Here is a 19,461-nt window from a genome sequence, read left to right as displayed (position 1 = left end):
TTCGATCAATGAGTTAAAATCCACAAAAAAAAAAAAAAAATAACAAGAAACATCCTTTGTCAAATTTCTTGAATCCTGATTAGAAATTTCGGCAAAATTTCGGAATGTTTTAATAAATAACGGCACCAAAACGGTTGAATCACCTGCAAGCATGGAGCAGTCGTTGCCCATACATCTCCTTTAAGACAAATGAGCACACCAAATTTCAGCCGAAACTATCCGAAATTTGGGACGAAATGTTTCTAAAAGCGCCGCTAGTTGAGCCGACCTTTTAAAGTTTGAAGTGAGCCAGCAAAATTACAGCTACGACTTAAAGCATCTTGTTTGACTTTTCCGGTGAATATACAGAATTGAAACATAACTTTGGTTGGCGTGAAATTAGTTTTTGAAAAATAATTTTAAATGAAAATTTTTTTTCGTGCGGTAAAATTTGAGAATATTTTTACGACCATCAATTAGTTGTTAATTGTTAATTGGTGTGAAAAGAAGAAGTAAGACTAACCGATAAATAAAATAATTCCACATTTTACGGCACGAGAAAAAAATTTCATATTAAATTATTTTCTATAGTACAATTTCACGCCGACGTATGTCATTGTCTTTTAATGGAAAGGATAAAGCAAGAGGAGACCTCAAAAGGAGCATCAAAATAAAAAATTTAATTCTCTGTGGCAAGGGCACACGACATTTGCTGTAATCACATAAAAGTCCCAGCAGATGTGATGATTAATTAGAGAGAGAGAGAGAGAGAGAGAGGGAGAGTTAAAGAGAGAAAAAGGCATAAAGAGGGAGGTGGGCATGAAGGCTTGCGTTTTTGTAATTTAGATATTGATAAGGGCTTCTTCGATAGCAAACCGCGTGAGAAGCACCGCCCAATCTCACCTGTTTGTTTTCTTAAGCCTTTTTCCACCATACAAACAACTCACACACATCACCTATCAAAACCCTAAAAAAAAAGGAGACCAAGAAGCAACAAAAACGACTTTGGCAACATTAACATGGAAGCGTCTCTCACAAAACAACGCGTACCCCCTCCCTCTCACCTTCCCAAATTGCACCATAAAACCCCTCTGCAACTCCCTCATCACCTCAACCTCACCTCAATCTCTCTCAAACTGTAACCACCATCTCTCTCTCTCTCTCTCTAGAATGGCGAAGAAGAAATGTGCATTGTCTACTAGAGCTTGGAGTCTCGTACGTTTTGCCTTGTTGTGGGCTAGGAAAGGTGGTATCTTCAAGAGGGGATTCATTAGGGACCTCAAGCTCTTAGCCAGATGCCCGCACCACTCCGAACTCACTGCTTACCGCCAGTTCTCCTTCGGCGACAGCCCGGCGGTCCAATTAAAGCTTCCGAGATCCATCGTCAAGTTTCCATGCATGAACCCACCCATCACATTGGACAATGACTATGACTATGATGACAACCATGAATATGACATCGACCCTGATGGCAATGGTGCTGGTTATGATCATAGCCATGAGGATTCATATTACGATGGTGACCGCAATGCATCCGAGTGCGATGAGTTGATTGATTCGAAGGCAGATGAGTTCATTGAGAGGTTTTATCAACAAATGAGATTGCAACGCCAACTCTCATGTTTAAAATATAATGAGATGCTTCATAGAGGGGTTTCTTGAGGAAATTTTCTCTCTTTTTTTTGTTGTTGTTAATAATTTTGTCAATTATATGGTGCATGTATTATTTCTTTTTTGGAGGTGGTTTGAGGGGTGGGTTGGGAGAATGTCGATTGTTTTGTGATTATATTCTTTCATTCTTTGTTGGTGGTTCAGTGAATAATGAGATCTTTTGAGTAATTATTATTGCTCTTTTATTTATATTTCTTGATTTCTTCTTACAATAATTTCCTGTCCTTTATTTGGCCCTCATAGAGTCACACATATGCATACTTAGACTATGACACAACCACCGTAATAGTTACGGTAACAATAATGGCAGAAATAATAATAATTTTTTTAAAAAATAAAATAAAAAAATAAACAAATAAATAAATAAAATAATCTTGTTGTTATTGTTGGTAGGATAGGGAGCTCTGGCATAATTTTTCAAGGGCTATGAAAATAGTAGAAAGACTGGTTAAACATCTTTTTCCTTAATTTGGAGAGAGTCTATGGGCCATAGGCTTCACTAATGGCCCCCTAAAATGTGGCAATTGAACAATGCTGGTTCCACGCAAAGAGAGAGAGGAGCTTTAGAGGCCTTCGAGTACACTCGTAGGAGTTTGGGTTCTAGAGCAAAGAAAGATGCCATCATTTGGACTCCAAATAGCAGAGATATATTCACCATGAAATCCTTTTATATGGCTCCATCATTGTTGCTCTTACGCGTATGATGCATGATTGAAGGCGAGATGAACGTCAAAGTATTCAAACTTGCGCTCCTCTGTTCTCTTCCAAATGTATCCAACCATTTAAAGTTTCCATTTCTGCCATATGTGTGTTAACAATCGTGGATGAAAGATTTTAATTAGAGAGAGAGAGCGATGGGCGTAGCAGTTGCTGCAAGATGGAACTTCCCGATGAGGGTTTCAGGCCAGGGTTTGGGGGACCGTAGAGTGAAAGAGACGAGTATCATGAGGTTCTAAAGAAGGTGGATTTCCCGATGAGGGTTTCAGGCCAGGGTTTGGGGGACTGTAGAGTGAAAGACACGAGTATCTTGAGGTTCTAAAGAAGGTGGATTTTCAGGCGAGGGTTTCACGCGCAGGTTTTAAGACGAATCTGAATAGGAGTGAAAGGGAGAGAGAGAGAGAGAGAGAGGGGTTCCTTTTGAGTCGAATCTAAACAGGAGGAATAGCTCGAGCCACGAAACTAGGGTTTAGACGGGGAAAATCAAGGGTTTGCGGTTAATTGGGTTTCCTACATGTTAGTGTTTTTTTTGCTCTTTTCTTTTAGCTCTGAAGCCTTAGCTTGATTCAATTTTTGTCTTAATAGCTTGGTGCCCTGGCTCGGTTTTGGTTGTTTGATAATTTGATCACTGTATTGTTTGTTTTATGGTAGGTATGTGTTTTTCTGAGGATTTTTGTGGTATTCCTTCTTGGCTTTGGAATTTTTTGGTCTTATAATAGCTGCTTGCTAGATTTGCTAGATCAACACGGGTTTTCGTTTGCTTTGTGAGCTTTGTCGCTGGTGGTCTATTACGCCTTTTTTAAGATAGATCTTTGTTGCATTTGATTGATGGGTTATGACCCAATTTTTTGGGTGCTCAAACTTCTAAAGTTTTAATTTAAGGACGAACTGTGAAAGTGGAAAGTGTTAGAAAATTTTTGTAGCTTGAGTTCTTCAGAGAGGATAAGCGGGTGATACAGTAGGAGTGGCTAAGAAGTAGAGTTGTGGTGATAGTGGCAATTGAGTGGTAGAATGCTGAAGAGTTGAGAAAGGTGCATTTTGAGAAGAAAATGGAGAAATGGGATGTTTCTTATGTTGCGGCTCTACGTTCTCTTCCCAGTTCTCATCGTCATAGGGACCCCGCTATTTTGGTTAGGGATGATATCATTAAAGAACGAGAAAAGAGAATTCAATTAGTAGTGATCGTGACTTTCAAGGAGAGATTTTTGAAAGTACAGATGCCCCAAGAATGGGTTGATAAGACTTGGGATTAAGACCTCGAGCCTGTGTCGCTCGATTACAAGAGGTAAATTTATTTATTTTCTAGGTTCTTTTGAGGAAGCTATGAAAGTAATCGATAAGAGATTTTAGCGCTTCTTGGGGGCTGACTTGGTCGCAGAAAGATGGGTCCCCTCTTTAGAAACCTCCTTCCCTAATTAAACCAAAATTGTCTTGGGTTGCAGTTTTTGGTATTCCAATCATTGCTTGGTCTTCTAAAGCCTTTAAAGAGGTAGCAAATCTATGTGTTAAGGTGATGAATATCGATTGGAATTTAACCAGCTATACATAGCCTGAAGGGTGAGCAAAATGAATGCTAATAAGGATGAGGGTTCCCAGAAGCCATTATCGTCGTTCTCAAGCAGCGACAATGGAGTTTCAAAAATTGACAATCGATATTATCGTTAGAAAATTCTTGGGAAGGGAAATTCAGGTCATTCTTATGCTACCACGTCATCTCTCAAAGGGAAATGTATCATTAAAAAATGGGTTATTAAATTTGATGGAAACATTCCAAAAAAATATGCTAGGAAAACTCCTTGGTAAAAATCATATGTTTTGGAACACAATGTTATTCCCTGCCATAACCAGTTTAAAACTTTTGAAAAGTTTTCCATTGGAAGTTTGGACGAGTGGCCAATTAATTTTTTCCCACAAACTTCCATCAAATATAAGAAAATTCTGCAGCTTCTAAAAGAAGCTCTCATCCCACGTGTAACCCAAAAGAACGTCATTGTTAAGCTTCAAGCTAGATCTTTCTCTGATGCGAGTATAGAGAGGAAATCTGAAGAAGAAAAGATGCAGTAGATGAGTCTATTTGGGAAGGCTGCTTCCAATCAATTAATGATCCAAAAGAACGGGGAGTTTGTTGAAAAAACAGTGCTGGTTTATAATGTTGAGAGTGAGAAAGAAGTTAGGGAAAGAAGATCTGCTCTTTCTACCTATAGTGATGAACTTTAGAAAAATCTTGAAAGTGTTGTTTTTTATAACAGTAGTTGAAGTCTCAAAGAATACGAGCTGGAAGAACCTCTTATAGTTCTTCCGATTGCTATGAGATCACCGAGTGATGATGATGATGATGAGAGATATGATAACTATAACAATGTCGATGATGGCATGTCCATAGTGATCCGACCTTTGGAAGTTAGTACAGTTTTGGATGCAATTAATGTGCGTTATGGTGACTCTCTTGATGCCATTACAGATACCCTAAAGCAGGAGCATAAAAAGGAACTAGAAGAAATGCTTGTTGGGAGCAAAATTTAGAAATCTAAGAAAAAAAAGAAGACTTCAAAGAGAACTTGACAATTTGGTATGCCCTATTAATTATGATCATGGTAAAGTAAGTGCTTGTTCTCACGTACATTTTTAACCTTTGCAGCCTATGTTTGCTGGTCCTCGAAGGGTCACCAAACATAGAGATGGTTACCAGTATGTATGAAAGTGTTAAGTTGGAATGTCAGGTGCCTCAATAGTGCTCAACGCAAGAGAGATGTTCTTTCTTTTTGTAGAAATAAAAGACATGATCTCTGACTTCGCTAAGAAACTAAATTGGATACCCCGACTCTTCGCACTACTAAACTGGTTTGGGGAAATAGTTCCTTGGATTTTTTGGGAGTAGATGCTTCTGGTTCTTCTGGTGGTATTTGGGTCATCTGGGACTTTTGGTTTTGAGTGCTTCACAAAACTTTCTTTCAAGTATACATTTTCCATTATTTTCCAATGGCCTGTAGATAATTTTCTTGGTGTTTATCTGGGTATATGGGCTTAACAAAGCTGCTGACAGATTTGCATTTTTTGAGGAACTAGCAAATATTCAGTTAAATTTGAATGTGTCTTGGTTGGTTTGTGGTAACTTTAATACTATTAGATGGCCAAGTGAATCTACATCTTCTTGTATGATATTATTTGAAGGTTTTATACAGCACCATGAATTGATTGATCTTTCTTCTACTGGGGCTAACTATACCTAGTCTAACATTTACACGATCCTATTTTGATAAGATTATACATGTTTCTTGTCTCTTCTGAGTTTGTTACTCGTTTCTAGTGGTTTAAAAAACAGATCGGTGCCCCAGATCGGGCACTCCAAAATCCCATCTGGATCGGTGAATCGGCGATTCAGCTCGAGAATCGACCGACTCGGTCGGATTAAGCTTTAAAAAAAATCCAAAAAAATTATTGAAATTCATTATAAATGTTGTCTCTTAGGAATCCAATAAGAAATGAGGGTACTACATTGTTAACTTTCATTTTTTTTCATCAATTTGTGAATATTGAGATGTTCTTTCCCTGTATAAACTTATGTTAACTATTAAATTTACATCACACAAAAAAAAAATCATAGAATTATCATAGACAAAGTATATAATCTTACATGGATTACAATAAAGAGTAGATTAAATCAATGAAAAAATAGCCACTAAAATCTTGAATTGACGGAAAACCCTAATCCACTAAAAAAACCTAAATTATTACAACCTAACTAACTATAAGAAATTAAAAATGTTGGTTTAAATTTTATAATTACTTTATTATACAAATAATAAGAAATCCAAAATATTTTAGAATACCATCAAATTTAAAATATATTATTGACAACTATAAAAAAAAATAGTACATTACATGATTTATAATACAAAAATTAATAAATAAAATAAAAGATTTGGTTATCAATATAGAAATTATTAGAATGTGTACCAATTTTCGAAATAACACTTTAATTTTTCAAAATTTTAATTTTTTATATTTCTAAAATAAATTTAGCAAAAGAGATTGTTAGTAGAAAGAGAGAGATTTCAAATGGAATAAACCTTTTTTTTTTTAACGGCTCTATTTTCTGCTTATTTTTTTTGCAACGAAAATTAAATACATATTTTTTTTACAACAAAAATTACTTTATTTTTCTAACTACTTTATTTTCTGTCTTTTTTTTTTTACAACAAAAATTAATATATATTTTTTTAACTACTTTATTTTCTGCCTGTTTCTTTTTTTACAACAAAACAATTACACGCGCTTCGAACCTCAAACGAAGTAAGTAGGAGTGATAACCATAAAGCCACGTCGCAGCATATGTATAAAGTTTCCATATTAATAATACTTACTCAACTCTCTTAATTTAATGCACTGTTTGTGGGATTTATCCCACGTCGAATGATGACAGTTACAATTATACATAGAAATTGTTTTGTCACATGCATCTAAGTGCACACGTAAAAGCATGGGGGCATCGCATGCGGGTTGAAGGTTTGTGGCCACATGTTGACAACAAAGATGAAGGTTGTCACGTGTCACCACATATTGCTGAGAATAGGCGATATTGTGACGCCATACGGGACCAGTTCTGACCGGTGTATGACATCATACAAGCGGTTCACTGTTTAGAATCGGCGGTTTTGTTCTAAAACCGGGCAATTCTCGGTTTTACAAAATAATCGCCACAGGGTTACCGATGCCCATGTCGACTTGGACGAGTCTGTTGCGAATGGCCGATTTTTAAGGGCGATCCTTGGTTTTACAAAATAATCTGCATGGGGTTACCGATTCCCGTGCTGACTCGGACGAGTCCGTTGCGAATCGTTGATTTTCAAATCACTGCTCGTTTCCCAAAAATAAGTGTGAAATCCTGCCCTATCGAAAATTTCTTCTAATCATGTCCTTCTTCTCCTTAACTCTGACGGTTTCTTGTCTGGACCATCATCATTTAGATTTGAATTGGCGTGGCTATCAGAGAGATCTTTACTTAACCTGATTAATGAAAAATACTACCATTGACGGTTAGAAAGGTTTCCAAATCTCAAAGAAGCTCAAACTATTGAAACAAATGATTATTACATGGAAGATGAATGTTTGGGGAGATTACAATCTAAAATTGGGGCAGCAAAGTCTCATACAGAGCAGTTAGATAATGTTCAGTTTATGGGAGGGACTCTAACACAGGATCAATTCAGAGACATAAGCTTATGGATGACTACGTATAAACAGTTGCTTACTTTAGAGGAAATTCATTAGAGACAAAGTGTGAAATGGCTCAAGGAGGGAGATAAAAACAAGATATGATTCCATGCTATTGCTAATACAAGGAAAATGGTTAACTCAATTTAAAGTCTCTGTATTGAAGGAATAGATTGTGACCATATGTCAGATGTTGAAAGAGCATGGTTGATCATTTCAAGAATTCTTATGAGGCAGAAAGTGGGATTCAACTATCCATTCAAGATTTACCTTTTACTAGGTTGCCGTTAGAACAAGCACAATGGTTGGAGAGAAAATTTGAAGAGCAAGAAATCAGAGATGCAGTCTTTAGCCTAGGTAGATATAAGGCTCCTAGCTCCGATGGATACCCAATAGTTTTTTTTCAATCTTTTTGGCATATTTTAAAAGATGGTATTATTTAATTATTAAAAGAATTTTATTGGAGAGGTAAAATTAATACTGTCATGAGTTCCACTTTTATTGCTTTAATTCCAAGGAAAAATGTCATTGCAGAGATCAAGGATATTCAGCCTATTAGTCTTATTGGTAGTTTGTATAAAATCATAGCAAAGATTTTAGCCAATAGACTGCGTCAGATGATCCACATAGTTATCAAATGACCACAATCAACATTCTTGAAGGATATGCAAATTATGGATAGTATTATTTGCACAAGAATGTATCCACTCAAAAATCAAGGATGACAAATCGGGCCTTATTTGTAAGCTAGACTGTGATGAAAAGGTTGATTGGGGGGTACTACAAACTATCATGTTTAAAATGGGTCTTCGCTCAATGTGGAGACTGTGGATTGATGGTTGCATATCTTCTGCACATTTTTTAGTCCTTGTTAATGGCAAACCAACTAGGTTTTTCAAAAGATCAAGATGATTGAGACAAGGGGACCATCTTTCACTATTTTTATATACTTTGGTAGCTGAGAACTTTAGTGTCATGCTTAATAGTGCAAATGATCATATGAGGTATTAATATTAGTAATAATGGTCTTATAGTATCTCATTTACAATAATGTTGATGATATCATTATATTTTGCGATCCCACGGTTAAGGAAATCACTTGCTATGGATTTTCTTGAAAAGTGTGGAACTCTCAACTTGACGTAAAGTTAATTTGAGCAAAACCAAGCTCATTGGGATTGGATATCCGCAAATAGTTGTATCAAGAATAGCACATTTATTAGGTTGTCGGGTCGAGTCCTTACCTTGTACTTATTTGGGAATTCCCCTAGTGGATTCGAGGCCTTCAAAATCAATTTGGGATTCGGTGGTAGAGAGATTTGACAAGAAACTTGATACTTGGAAAGCTAAAACTCTTTCTATGGGGGGAAGATATACGTTGATTAAATCCACTTTGTCCAACCTCCTAGTATATTTTATGCCATTATTTAAGATGACAAAAGAAGTCGAAAAGCAACTAGAGAGAATTATGAGAAATTTCTTGCGGTGAGATGACATAAGAAGAAAAGTATTTCATCTTGTGAGTTGGAAAAAAGTTTGTAGACCAATGAAAGAGGGAGGTTTGGGTGTTAGGAGACTGAAACATATGAAATCGACGCTTTTAATAAAATGGTGGTGGAGGATCCATACACAACTTGAGTCTTTCTGGGTGCTTGTTTTGAGAGATAAATATGGAATGGATTTGAACTTGGTCTCATTAAAAGTCCAAGAAATAAGACAAGTTTGTCTCATGATTGGAGAGGTATTGATTATGAGAGATCTGTATATCTATGGCAATTTCGAAAAATAGCGGGGAATGGAGAATCCACTCTCTTTTGATTTGACAAATGGATTGGAGATGACTCGTTGAAATACATTTTCCATGAGGTTTTCTCAAAAGCTTTAAACCCACTAACATCTGTCAAAGAGGCTACTGGGGGTGTTTATACTAATATCGTTTGGTTCATTCCTTGTAGGTTCAGGAGAAGTACAGACAGATTCATTGAGGAGTATCAAACATTGTTGGAATTATTGAATTACACATATTTGACTCCAAATATGGATGATAACTTCGTTTAGGATCTTACCCATTCAGGAGATTTTTCGGTTAAGTCAACCTACAATCTATTATTTTCTGATTGTTGGAGAGAGTTGGATCCCGGTTTATTCAAGACTAAGAAATTGCATGTGCCTCTTAAAGTGCAGCTATTCTTATGGATCATGTGTCAAGATAAATTAGCAATTGTTGACAACTTGAGAAATATGGGGTTTATTATCACCAACATATGTATTCTTTGCAAAGACGTGATGAAATTTCACAGCATCTTTTCATCTCATACCCTTTTGTTACATATATTTGGGATTGGGCTCGGCAGTATCTCGATCTAGCATTACCTTTGCCCCATGGTGTCAGAACTCTTATTGACCAATGGATCGCACTCAATATTTAAAAAATGGGAACTATTCTTTGGAGATCTATTTGGGTTAACCTTCTTTGGAGTGTGTGGAAAGAAAGAAATATAAGATTTTTTTATAGTATAAGTACAGATCTGTCTGCATTAAAATCGACTATTTTGGCAGTTGTGGCTGATTGGTTCCTCGCTCATAAGGATAGTGATTTTATTCCTAAAAGTCTTATCATTAGCAATCTCTTAGCAATAGCAACTATAGGTGTTACCACCAACATTCGTAGTAAGGTTGTTTGGATACCACCACCAGTGAATTCCTTCAAACTTAATTTTGATGGAAGTTCACTTGGTAATCCAAGACCAGTTGGCTATGGTGGTCTCATCAAAAATAATTGGGTCACATTATATTTTCTTGCTAGGGTCATTGTGGTATCACAGTAGCAAATGAGGTGGAAGCATGAGGTTTATTAGAAGGTCTGAAATTGCTATGCACTTTGGAAGGGGGCAGGATTATCAAAGAGACTCGACAAATGTCATTATCTGGAGCAAGAGAAAAGCCCATATTCCTTGGAGATTAAAGACTATTTTTCTTCAAATTTGGGATATTTTGTCAACTTCTATAGCAACGGTCCAACATTGTTATAGAGAGGCGAATGAAGATGCCGATGTTCTTGCCAAATGAGGAGTCCATACTCCCTCTGTTGGTTACTACATTTTTGTAATCTTGTGTCTTTGCTAGAATATCTTGTATTTTACATTTGAATTAATGATAAGTCGTACGTTACCGTTAAAAAAAAAAAATCCTTGAATTAGAATCTACACATAATTTCATTTTATATATATTTATTTGAACATGTCACTTTATTACCGAAGAATGGAGATTCTAAGCTTTAGGGTAGGGTATTTATTGAAAAAGCCTGGGTTTATAGCAACTTACTCGGGAAGCTAATGGTTTGGCAGATGAATTGGCTAAAAAAGACGCTTAAATTCCGGTGTTGGTCATTGCTTATGATGTTCGTTGAGTGTTATAATTTTGTTGTGATATGTTGATTGATTAATAAGACGTTTCGAATATTGTCAAAAAAAAAAAAAAAAAGTTTGCGGTAATTTTCCACTTAATTTAATGCAGTGTATCAAAAAGTGCTAGGTGGGTCCTAAGCGGCTTGAGGGGTCCAGGCCACCTAGCACCTAGGCAGCCACCCAGAACCTGGGCGGCTCAGCAAAAATATTTTTTTTTGAGTTCCCTCTCTCTAAAATAGCCCCTAATGGGTTTTAGGTTTCAATTAAACCTAAAACTATAATTTTACCTCTTTAGTATTAAAAAAAAAACCCAAAAATACCCTTAAAAAGCCATAGTTTCGCCCCTAAGTGGGGCATAAGCCCTGTACGGCCGCCTAAACAAATTCAGGCGGTCGCCCAGGCTCTAAGTGATCCGCTTTTTGAAACAATAGTTTTATGCTATATTTGTTTCTCTATAAGAAATATTTTCATTAGTAATTTAATTAAAATATATAATAGTGAAACTAACTGAAAAAAGAATCATTTGAGAATGCTCCCATATTAAGAATTATTAACTTCATTATTATTATTATTATTATTATTTTATATATATATATATATATATATTTGATCCTATGAGACCCTCGCACACCCATTTGTATAAAACCCCAAAAAATCACCACTAAATTTGACACATTTCTAAAAAAGTCAAGTTCCACACTCATATTAATATATATATAACTTCATTGTTAATTCTTAATAACGAAAATGGAGACGCAAATCATGTGCCTCTTTCTAGTATCCATAAACCATGTTTATAACAGGGTTCCTATACAATGAATGCAGTGAAGTTTTTTGCAGGACTTCTAGCAAACGAATCACAAAACTCAGCCAACCTTTGCTGACATTTAATGGCCAAACGGATTTGAACTTTTCTATAGAATCTTCGTTGCGCTCATTGCTTACAAACACGTACTAATAAGATGGTAGTCATGACCATGCCAAATGATTCCTTTGGAATTGAATCAGGCCTCCAATCCAAATCTGACGGTAGGAACAACATGCTGGCTTGCGTGTTTGTGTGTGCGTACACTCACTCATGAGAGAGAGAGAGAGAGAGAGAGAATTTCATTGCATTAAAATGCTTAAAAGGGTATAAAAAGTAATTTCTATAATGAGATTAAGATATATTTTGTTGATTGATCACCAGGCAATAACAACATAACTGAAATGACAGGATACAAACACATGAGCAATTATAACTGGTAAGTGTAAAATATGCTAGCTTGAGAAGATGAGATATGACTCCTATTTTTCACTGGTTCCGATTCAAAGTTTTGTTTAATCTTGACATCAACTAATATCTACATATAAAGAAGAAAAAGAAAGTAAATTCAGGCTCAATGTCGGCAACATGACATTTCAGCATTTACAAAAACATAGAAAGAGATACCTCCATTCAATGTCGGCAACAACACGTTTCAGCATTTACAAAAAACATAGAAAGAGATACTCCTATTTGTTTTCATATGCATGTGTAATTCGATCCAATTCATTGGATCGCTTTCATTCTTAAGGTCTTGTTTCGACTTGGTTAACTGTACCAGACACTGGTAACGAGGCACAGAAAATTATTTTCTTTCCACAAGGACTGTAACTTGAGAACACTCTTGACTCAATAGAGGGCCAATAATAGCAAATAAAACAATTATTTATAGATCAAAGTATCACTCCACAAAGAAACATTCAGAACAAACTATCAACAATTCCATTAGATATCCACAGTTTAACATGGTTTCAAAATCCATCTTTATTTCATTCTTTCACTTGGTGGAAATCAAACCAGCAATAAATTGTGGGGGCCCCGATGACACTACATCTCCATCAATTCAAGAGACGGGGAGTGCAGGAAAATTGGGTTAGTTACCCCAAAAACACAATGAGCTCAAATTGAATATTTATCTCCCTAATATGTACTTCAGGAAACTGAGAGGCTCTGCCAACTTGATGTGGCATTCATATCTCATTTCGAGCCTTACAATTTGTTCAAGTATTTCTGCAACTTCCCTGTTGCTGCCAGTATAAGACCTGGAATTGTACAATATTAAAAGTAAATAGCAATATCAATCTTCCAAGGCATAATGCATTAATATGCCCAAATATGAGATCCAATTACATTATAAGGCCCAAAAGCCTAAGCATGAAATCAGCAGGCAAAATGAGATTTCTTCCCAACTATTTTAAACTTACTAATTTTTTTTAAAGATCACTCAACCTATACAAGTTCCATTTTATACATTTGTCAACTCGTGTGAAGCTGGACTTTGAGTTTCATTGGAACTTGTTTTCCACTTTCCTTACAGCGTCCTCTTTTGGTTTCTTCAAGGGTAAAGAGACTTGGTGTGTACTTAAGAGAAGAACCTGTGGCTTCTTTTCGTAATTAAATCTTCCAGGCCAAAGAATTCTTGAAGAGTCCTCCAAATTTCCATCGTTTTGATTTCAATCTAAGCTACAGTACTTCCTGAAAAATTTGGATGACTGAAGGCATTCTAATTTTCAATGACGGAAGATCAGTGTAGGAGAGGTTTAATGATGGTAAGCTTTTTTCTTAGTTGTATGACTAGAAATCTAGGGGACATTTGAAAAGAGAAAACAGACGAGATCATATGCAACAAATGGTATTTCATTCCATTTTTCTTTGTCAGGTATGGGTGCCTAGTGTTGTCTTAACTCTTAAATGGTGATAAGTCTCTTCATTGCCCATTGAAGCTGGAGCAGAAATTCCTTATGTCACAGAGCATTGCTTTCCCATAGAGTAGAATGATCATGGGCCTTTTGATCCTGGCAATTATTGCAAATTATTTGATGTCAAAGAAACTAACTATATTTTATCAAGTAACAATGTGCTGATCCTAGATTCATGTAAACTCAACCTCCCATTCCCAAACAAAATTGGATAAGTCCATGACCTACTCTAAAATGGATTTTGGAAAGTTTACAACAGCCATGAGAATACAGTCATGCAATAATTATTTTGTTAAATAGCACTGCTCAGAGAAGTCACTGAATGGAGGAACAGAGAAATTGAATCACTAGAATCATTGGTAGTACAAGAGCATAATTTAATTAATATATAAAAACCAAAGCACAAAGAACTACCATGTCATAGATTTTTCATTAAACTGACCAGTTAGTGGCATTTTTCATGCAACACAAGAAGAGCCTAACAGCAGTTCATTCAAAATTTATGCTGAATATTTCTACAGGCAGCATGTGTGCAAGAACAATATTTTCTAATTCTCATACTTGAACCAACTTACTATTTTCAACAAGTAAAATTTTTCATAAGCAACGCACAAGTTTGTGAGTGTTATGAAGATTTGCACCTTTAAAAACCATATCTGTTTTTACACATGCTGGTTGAAAATCCCAACATCCCAAAGTATAGGACCAATATTCTGCTAGTTCCAAATTAGGCAAGACACACAATAGTAGAAATAAAACAATGAGTATAACCACAGAAAGAGTTAGCAGTATTAAGTACTAACATTGTTCTGTAGAAGCAATTTGCATATATCACAGGTAACCCAACCCTAAGACTACTCCAAAGTTCTAACTTAAAAGTTACTTTTTAGCATGTCTGACAAAACACCATCATACCATCATAACATATGCTCTCAAGTGATAATTATTGAATCTAACATTTGGATGAATTTTACAACTTGGAAGGATTGCACTACATGAAATATGGACCTCCAATCTCCAGAAAGTTATTCATAAACTCTACTTTCTGTAGTTCCCTTCTGGATGGTATTTAATCAGTGTCGTCCACTACATAAGGATAATTTATAATCTACTCTTTCATTCTCTCTTTCTTTCCTGTAGTATGTTTCATTTTTTTTTTGTTCAACATCAACTGAACTACTGTCAATATTTTTAAGAGAGGAAATACGACTTTAGTTAGATACAAACTGTTGACCATGTGCATTGAAATAGTAGCTAACAGAATAATGCAAGATTTGCAGCCTAGTGGGCATAAACAAGTGAGAAATTCTAGTAATGACAAGGCATGCATAATTTGGTTCTGCATTACTAACATTGTTCTGTAGTAGCAATTTGCATATATCACAGGTAACCCAACCCTAAAACTTCTCCAAAGCTCTAACTTAAAAGTTCCTTTTAGCATGTATGACAAAACACCATCATACCATCATAACATATGCTCTCAAGTGATAATTATCGAATCTAACATTTGGATGAATTTTACAACTTGGAAGGATTGCACTACATGAAATATGGACGTCCAATCTCCAGAAAGTTATTCATAAACTCTACTTTCTGTAGTTCCCCTCTGGATGGTATTTAATCAGTGTCGTCCACTACATAAGGATAATTTATAATCTGCTCTTTCATTCTCTCTTTCTTTCCTGTAGTATGTTTCTTTTTTTCTTTTTTTTTTCAACATCGACTGAACTACTTTCAATATTTTTAAGAGAGGACATACAACTTTAGTTAGATACAAACAGTTGACCATGTGCATAGAAATAGTAGCTAACAGAATAATGCAGCTTTGCAGCCTAGTGGGCATAAACAAGTGAGAAATTCTAGTAATGACAAGGCATGCATAATTTGGTTCTGCATTCGAACAATAGATGGAAGAAAGCTCAAGATATGCATTAGAAACACAGGGAAAAGAGACATTTAATTTCCGTCATAATGGAAGTATATTTGAATTGACTAGATCGTACCTAGAAATGGAGCAGAAGGCTTCCCAGGTCTTGACTTGAACTCTGGATGGAATTGCACTCCCACATAGTAAGGATGACTTGGTAACTCTAAAACCTGGTAACACAAACTGATGTTTAGAGTAATAGCAAGTCCGCATATTTGATGCCAATGAGATCCAAGACAATTACTGGGATAGGTTACCACATTCTGATGGCTTATGGCACTCTAATTGGCATCCACTGTTAATCGCCATTCACTACTCAAATGGTTGGAGATTAACTATACCCAGTGGTACTTGCGCGTATGTCCTAGTGGACCCAAATATCTCCAGTTAATCCTCAACCATTAATAACTGATGCTGGATTAACCGTATTACAATATAATGACGATAATATATCCCTTTGGATTATAGTATATGCTTTCTTGCAGTCCCATACCTCCATTCTTTTGCCACTTTCGTCCTTTCCTGTAAATTTCAATCCAGCATCTTCTATGCGGTCTACAATTTCTGGATTTACCTACAAAGGAAAATATTGCATTATCTTGATGATTACAATGCCATTCATTTCCTTTATTCAGGAATGCATTATTCTTACCAATAGAATCGATTAATTCTACATTCTCATGAATAGGATAGAAAATGTACAAACATCTCTGAAGGGATAAAGCAAGATCTTTAGGTCTTCCCTCTAAGGTTACCTCATATCTATGTCGGTGACGCTCATCCACAAACCGAGAGTTTCGGTATCTACAAGAGAAACAAAAAGTTTTATGTAATTTTGTTGTTTTTATAATTAAAACAGAAATATTTTTTCAGAGACAAATTGGTTGAATCCAAAGGAGTCAATTTATCAATAATATGCATTGTACATAATAAATACGTTGGCACTTATCAAGTATAAAATCATATGATAAGGAAGAATTCTAGAGTTAATTTAGATTACAGCAACTCTAATGAGTGACTATCCAGTTTATCTCAATTCAAGAACTCTTGTCATGAATTTATTGGGGATCTAGCATACAGCTTAGAAGTAATGCAGTCAGGAGTCTGGAAGAATGTTGTCCTAGATCCCAGTCTCATTGTGCTTCCCATGTGTGTTCTCGAACCCTGCAAAATAGATACCAAAGGATAATAGGCTTGTATACTCATGAACACGTATGGTAAGTTGGTAAATACAATTAACTATGCAAAGCATTACCTCAGGCATAAAGATGACAACAGGTTCAGTTGTTTCAGAGTCAAACTCTGTACTGTTGGCTCTTTTGAGTCCCAAAATCTGATAGAAGGTCATGGTTATGAACTAAAGTAGGAAAGCAAGAAAACCAATATCTGAGAGAATGATAACTCACTGATCGGGCAAACTCAATCACAGATATTTGCATGCCCAAGCATATCCCAAGGTAGGGAACTTGACTTTCTCTTGCATACTTGGCAGCTAGTATCATCCCTAGAACTCCACGATCTCCAAATCCACCAGGCACCAAAACGCAAGCAGCACTCTGTGATCGTCGACAGGTCATCAATAGTGTTGCATAATACAAATTGGAATAGTGAGTCCAACCGGCTAAGGTAATCCCCGATCCAGATAAGGATATGGGTATCCTATACATAGCTATGTAAAATACAAGGATATGGGTATCCTATATGTAGCTATATAAAGTTTGCGTAATGCAAGAATTATATACTAAAACAAGTTTAATAGCATGCATATGCTATAGTTTTGGAAAGATATATCATAGGTTTGGATATGTTATACTACGAGACAATTTAATATGTTAATCAGATTACGATCATTTTGGATTTTTCTTAACAACGATGGGCAGTGTATTGTACCCATATAGACATGAAACACATATACAAGCACCTTGGTGCCTTAGTTACCCAGGCATGGATAGTACCATAATGTAACAAAATGCAAAGTGCATTAATAAATATCCCACCTTCAATTTCACCCACGCAGCTAGATGCTCTTCTGGTCTCTGGATGGCAAAGAGAAGTCTCAGAACATGGCATATTCATTAGATTTAAGGGCAGAGAATTTCTCACTGGGGAGGATATAAAAATGAGTCCAAACCTCTTTTTCTGCTGTATCTTCAAGATCACTGGCTGCAATCCATTCAATTGATGGTTTCAATGAGCATGCAATACAAGCATGTAGAAGTGCCTGCATTGCGAAATCAATGGTAATGCACATGAGTCCTGAACAAGGAAAGGATTTCTTGGAACATTTAATACACTCAATAAACTAGTTAAGTAGATCTGAAGATAAGGAAGCCCAAACATTTCATGACATGAATCTGAACACAGTAAGAAATCCAATATCTGATAAGGAAACAACTATTTAAGGTCAAGCAAGACAAATAGTCAAAGAGTTAAGAGAACAATTATCCTGATTGTTAGTTGAGAGAACTATGTATAATAAACAAACAGTATACTTCTCTCTTCCCTCAAAAAGAAAAAGCTAAAGGAATTAAACTATAAGCACTGCTATTTTTCAAGAAAGATAAATAGGACAAGAGAACTTCTAGTGCCACTACATTACTAATGCAGCAGGTGTTAGCTGCTTCTTAACTTTCCAAAAAATAAGTAATGCAAAAACATCCACATAAACTTCAAAGAAAAAAGGATTTCTAGTCCCTTAGGCTTTGACCAGGTAGTAGCCATATTGGTCTAGGTGAAGAAGGCCAACAGTTTGAACCCATGAAGTTTGTGCCATAAAAACCCAACAAGCTGACCTAGCCTTTTTAGTTTAGAGAAAAGATATACGTATCGGACTGAATATAAGATATGCTTAACAACAGGAAAAACAATATCACAATCATAAATCTTTTAAAACAAGACAATATTCAGTCATTCTTACATCTCAATGACAATCAAAACTATCAGCAGGTATGCTCAGTAAAAGACTTGACTGCATAAATGTGAAAGAAAAGAATGGTGTCACGTGATATGAATCCTTGAAGGGTGCACAACTACCCCCCCCCCCCCCCAATGTTTCAGATTAAAAGAAAAGAAATGGACGGTCGGGATTGTTTATAATTGTTTTTATCAGTGTTTTAAAACCTAGAGCAGTAGGGTGGATTGTTGACCAACAAATCCTTGTCAAATCGCCGGATTGGAAATCTGGATCAGGTTTGAATCTGTCAGCATCGGTGATCCAAAAAATTTAAAAATAAAAATTGTTGTCTATGGCATGGGGATTTAAGGGTTTAAGGGAACCTAAGAAAACATTAGACAAGCTTAATATATATATATATATATATATATATATATATATATATATTTTTTTTTTTTTTTTTTTTTTTTTTTTTTTTTTTTTTTTTTTTTGTGGTGGTGGTGGTGATGGTGGGGGGGAACCAAATCGGACCTTGTACCATCCCAAACAGGTTCGGTCCCAATACCATCCCAAACAGGTTCGGTCCCAACGGATTCCCATCCGGACAAGCGATCCGAAGCAAAGATCACCAGGTTTTAAAATATTGACAATCGGAGCTTGAGCTTTGCTTACGGGAGCAAATGGATAGCATGCTCCTGCACGAGTATGAAATCCTTACATTTTTTTATTAGGAGTGGCTCAGTGCCTAGTGTGGTACAAACACCTTCAAAATTTCATGTTAATCCAATAAGTAGAAAATAAGTAGAAAAACTTTCAAATTAAAATATTATCCATTAAATCGTGACCATCATGTTTTATCCTTCTAATCTAAACCTTTGAAGGTGCTTGTGCGTCTTTCCAGCATCCTCACGATGTGGATATTATATTAT

The 19,461-nt window shown here is 35.8% G+C and overlaps 2 protein-coding genes across 11 annotated transcripts in view; one reads left to right on the top strand and one right to left on the bottom strand.

The window, feature by feature from the left end:
* The first annotated feature begins 928 nt into the window (after positions 1 to 928).
* On the top strand, positions 929 to 1,862 carry LOC18445113 (uncharacterized). Its single transcript, XM_006855258.4, has one exon. It carries the CDS (start codon positions 1,150 to 1,152, stop codon positions 1,639 to 1,641), a length of 492 nt encoding a protein of 163 aa, XP_006855320.1. The 5' UTR covers positions 929 to 1,149; the 3' UTR covers positions 1,642 to 1,862.
* A 5,427-nt stretch (positions 1,863 to 7,289) lies between these two features.
* The window catches only part of LOC18445112 (uncharacterized), a 31,884-nt gene continuing 19,712 nt past the window's right edge, over positions 7,290 to 19,461 (bottom strand). For 2 of the 10 annotated variants that reach the window (XR_016049869.1, XR_016049866.1), the window contains exons 14-23: positions 17,771 to 17,860; positions 17,637 to 17,675; positions 17,046 to 17,195; positions 16,895 to 16,972; positions 16,718 to 16,803; positions 16,395 to 16,443; positions 16,133 to 16,213; positions 15,897 to 16,003; positions 15,716 to 15,809; positions 12,713 to 13,055 (exon numbers count right to left, since the gene is read on the bottom strand). Coding sequence is in view for 7 of the 10 variants with exons in the window: in XM_088859057.1 (XP_088715183.1) it covers positions 13,003 to 13,055; positions 14,354 to 14,425; positions 15,716 to 15,809; positions 16,133 to 16,213; positions 16,395 to 16,443; positions 16,718 to 16,803; positions 16,895 to 16,972; positions 17,046 to 17,195; positions 17,637 to 17,675; positions 17,771 to 17,860 (792 nt within the window). In the remaining 3 variants the exon portion in view is untranslated. Of the gene's footprint in view, positions 7,375 to 12,119; positions 12,332 to 12,712; positions 13,809 to 14,353; positions 14,426 to 15,715; positions 15,810 to 15,896; positions 16,004 to 16,132; positions 16,214 to 16,394; positions 16,444 to 16,717; positions 16,804 to 16,894; positions 16,973 to 17,045; positions 17,196 to 17,636; positions 17,676 to 17,770; positions 17,861 to 19,461 lie in introns of those variants that run through there. The other 8 variants (XM_088859057.1, XM_088859054.1, XM_088859058.1 and 5 more) reach the window with 6 other exon arrangements.

This window comes from Amborella trichopoda, chromosome 2 (genome assembly GCF_054954075.1).
Source record: "Amborella trichopoda isolate Santa Cruz 75 chromosome 2, AtrichopodaSantaCruz75HAP2 v2.0, whole genome shotgun sequence".
Taxonomy (NCBI): domain Eukaryota; kingdom Viridiplantae; phylum Streptophyta; class Magnoliopsida; order Amborellales; family Amborellaceae; genus Amborella; species Amborella trichopoda.
The sequence above is the reverse complement of the archived record's forward strand: the minus strand, read 5'-3'. Positions and strand labels throughout refer to the sequence as shown.

What these genes read in the sequence shown, in the direction of transcription:
- LOC18445113 (XM_006855258.4), top strand. Translation starts at nt 1,150, where the DNA reads ATGGCGAAGAAGAAATGTGCATTGTCTACTAGAGCTTGGAGTCTCGTA.